Source organism: Apis dorsata, unplaced genomic scaffold, assembly GCF_000469605.1.
Source record: "Apis dorsata unplaced genomic scaffold, Apis dorsata 1.3 scaffold_840, whole genome shotgun sequence".
In the NCBI taxonomy this organism is placed as follows: domain Eukaryota; kingdom Metazoa; phylum Arthropoda; class Insecta; order Hymenoptera; family Apidae; genus Apis; species Apis dorsata.
Window position 1 is genome coordinate 84,375 of NW_006263966.1, and position 2,964 is coordinate 87,338.

General features: G+C 18.0%; 2 protein-coding genes across 7 annotated transcripts in view; both read left to right on the top strand.

The window, feature by feature from the left end:
* Nucleotides 1-1,014, top strand: part of LOC102678047 (zinc finger protein 510-like) — a 3,224-nt gene extending 2,210 nt beyond the window's left edge. The window contains exons 6-7 of one of the 2 annotated variants that reach the window (XM_031514011.1): nt 1-160; nt 313-1,014. The exon at nt 1-160 is cut by the window's left edge and continues 3 nt beyond it. In XM_031514011.1, coding sequence (XP_031369871.1) covers nt 1-160; nt 313-908 — 756 coding nt within the window. In that variant the 3' untranslated portion in view covers nt 909-1,014. The remainder of the gene's footprint in view (nt 161-312) is intronic. The other variant, XM_031514010.1, reaches the window with a different exon arrangement.
* A 1,215-nt stretch (nt 1,015-2,229) lies between these two features.
* LOC102678516 (heterogeneous nuclear ribonucleoprotein A1, A2/B1 homolog) overlaps nt 2,230-2,964 on the top strand; it is an 11,597-nt gene continuing 10,862 nt past the window's right edge. For all 5 annotated transcript variants that reach the window (XM_006623198.1, XM_006623197.2, XM_006623200.2 and 2 more), the window contains exon 1: nt 2,230-2,393. In XM_006623198.1, coding sequence (XP_006623261.1) covers nt 2,373-2,393 — 21 coding nt within the window. In that variant the 5' untranslated portion in view covers nt 2,230-2,372. The remainder of the gene's footprint in view (nt 2,394-2,964) is intronic.

A 2,964-nucleotide genomic window follows, 5' to 3' on the forward strand; every position in this document is an offset into this window, starting at 1 on the left:
CCATATGTATGTGATCAATGTAATAAAAGCTTTAAAGATAAATCTTTGGTAATTCGTCATAAAAAAACGCATGGAAAAGATAGGCCATTTTCATGTGCACATTGTAGTAGAGTATTTTTATCTAAAAGTGAATTAAGACGTCATTTAACAGTCCATTCAGGTATGTAATGTTATATATATGTATATATATATATATATTATATAATATTATTATTATATTATTGTTATTATATTATATTATATTATATTATATGTATTATATTATTAAATAATGAGTTATAAATCTAATATGGTACAAACAATTCATTTTAGATGAAAAACCATTTTCTTGTAAATATTGTGAAACTGTATTTAGAAGAAAAGATAATTTACATCGACACATTAGACATCATCATCCAGAGAGTTTATCTTTTAATATTAATAATGAACAAAATGCAAATGCTGAAACAAATACAAAATTAACAAAAGCTAAACAAATAAATTTAAAACAAAAGCAAAAGACAAAAAAGACACAAAAAATGGCTTCTAATCTATTACCAAAAACACCAACTAAGGTATCAGTGGTGTGTATAAGTTCTTGTGACCAAATCAGTTCTAGATTAGATTCAATGGGTAACATTACACCTGTTATAAGAACTACTAATGAAGTCAGTAATGCTGTTTCTGTTATTAATGGACCAATTAATATTAAAAAGCTAGATGATAAGTCTGATATCAAAAGAAAGACATTTACATATACAGAACCAATACCTCTTGCTGAAGCAGTCGTAATAAATAAACGTATTGAAGAAAAGTTATATCCACAAAATATATCAAATCACAATTATTTTCTTAGAAATTGTTTAAATTGTATAGATAAATCATATCCTACCCTCACAAATCAAATATCTCATACAAATTCTATCTAATTTATGATATTCTATAAACAAAACAATACTATATTTAAAAGTTTAATAAAAATTATTTATTTAGAGTAAAATAAGTAAAAAACTTTTATAATATGAAAAACAACAATTTGAAAAAAAAAAGATATCGATAATTCTTTGAATTTTCTAATAATTTTTCAATTATTTTTTCAATTCTAATTTTAATTATAATTAGAATTTCTAAATATCAATATTGTCCTTCATCAAAAATACAACAAATTTTCACAGGTTTTCACAAAATCATATTTTTATACGAAATATTACATTACTTTCTTGATGTAATAATTAATGTAATTGGTATCATTTAAAAATAAATTTTTTATTTTATATCTTGTATCTATGCTTATTTTTTTATTTATTTAATTAATTTTATTATTATTTATACATACATACATTTATATTTTACAATAAATGACATAGAAATAATAAATCAAAAATAAATGTGCACACAATATTTATAATGTATATGTATATATATATATATATATATATATAAGAGAAAATAAATTCTTATTCTTTTATTCATTTATAATTTTAAAATTATAATGAAATTTGCACAATTATTTTTTATTAATAGATTAAAATTTTATGAAATAAAAANACATTCAATATATATTAAATTATATATATAATAATTATATATATAATAATTAATAATAAATTAATCATATTAATTTTTTTTCTATTTATCATTATCATCGTAAATAAAAAATTACTTGATTTTTTTTGTTATATATTTTTGTAATATTTGCATTTAATATTATTTATAATTCGTAATATAGTATATTTTTAAAATAGAAGTCTTAAGAAAAAATTATATTGTACATGATACACATAAACTAATTTCATTTGTAATAAAATATGAATATGTTTTATATCTTATAACTGCATTTCATATGTATACATAGATAGTTTATTTTAATGACGATTGACATTTCCGGCGCTGTATAAATACAATATTTATTTCATTATATTTATAGAAATAGATACATTGTATAATTATATATGTAATATTTACATATATAAACGTAGATAATGTATAAATATGATATTAAACAATCAATTTATTAATATAAAATATTTATTGTTTATATAGAAGAATATATTGAATAATAATAATACTTAAATTTTATTCTTTATAAATAATTATTCTTTATAAAATATATTAAAAAATATATTAAATAATATATAAAATTTTTTTGGATAATATCTAATGCTAACATTCTGAAAAATTCTTAAAAAGATAATAAATTAATAAGTAATATAAAAGCTGCGCATGTCTGAAATATTTATGTGGTAGTTGCGCATTTGGGGTTCACATAGGTATTTGGAAGGAACAGTATCGATTGACCGACGTGCGCGATCTCCATTTCTTGAATACTAGTTTAGTGAGATTCTTTGTATATTCTGTAGTGACGGGTATTTGACCCTTTAAAATAATTCAAAATGGTTAAAATGGAGCATGATGTAAGTACAGAATCTATAATTTGATCAATAATTTAAATATATTTTGTTATACATAAAAATAATATATATAAAAATAGAAATATATCTAATCTCAATTAATTTTTACTTTGTTCTATTTATATTAATATTATGAAATATTTAATAATTATTAATTATCATTTAAAATCTTTTGAAAATCTTTTTACTTAGTATTTTATATGTATATAATTTATTATGTTTTTTTATTTATAAAGAGATTTTATGATTTACTATAAATAAATAAATTGTGTGAATAATAATAATATAAAAAAATAAAATAAATATCAAGAGTACTTTGAATTTATTATTTTAAATAAATATATGTGATTTTATTAATTTTAAATAGATAATGTACAGATATATATTTTTATAGTNTTTAATTATTTAGAAGATTTATAAATACATAATCATTTAGAAAAATAATTATATCTAATAATAATTAATCATTAATAATATATACAATATTTCATAAAAAGAAAATATTATGAAATTAAGAAAATCGAATTCAATTATTTTAAAATGTTTAACTTAGAATGTAATAACTAATATGTAA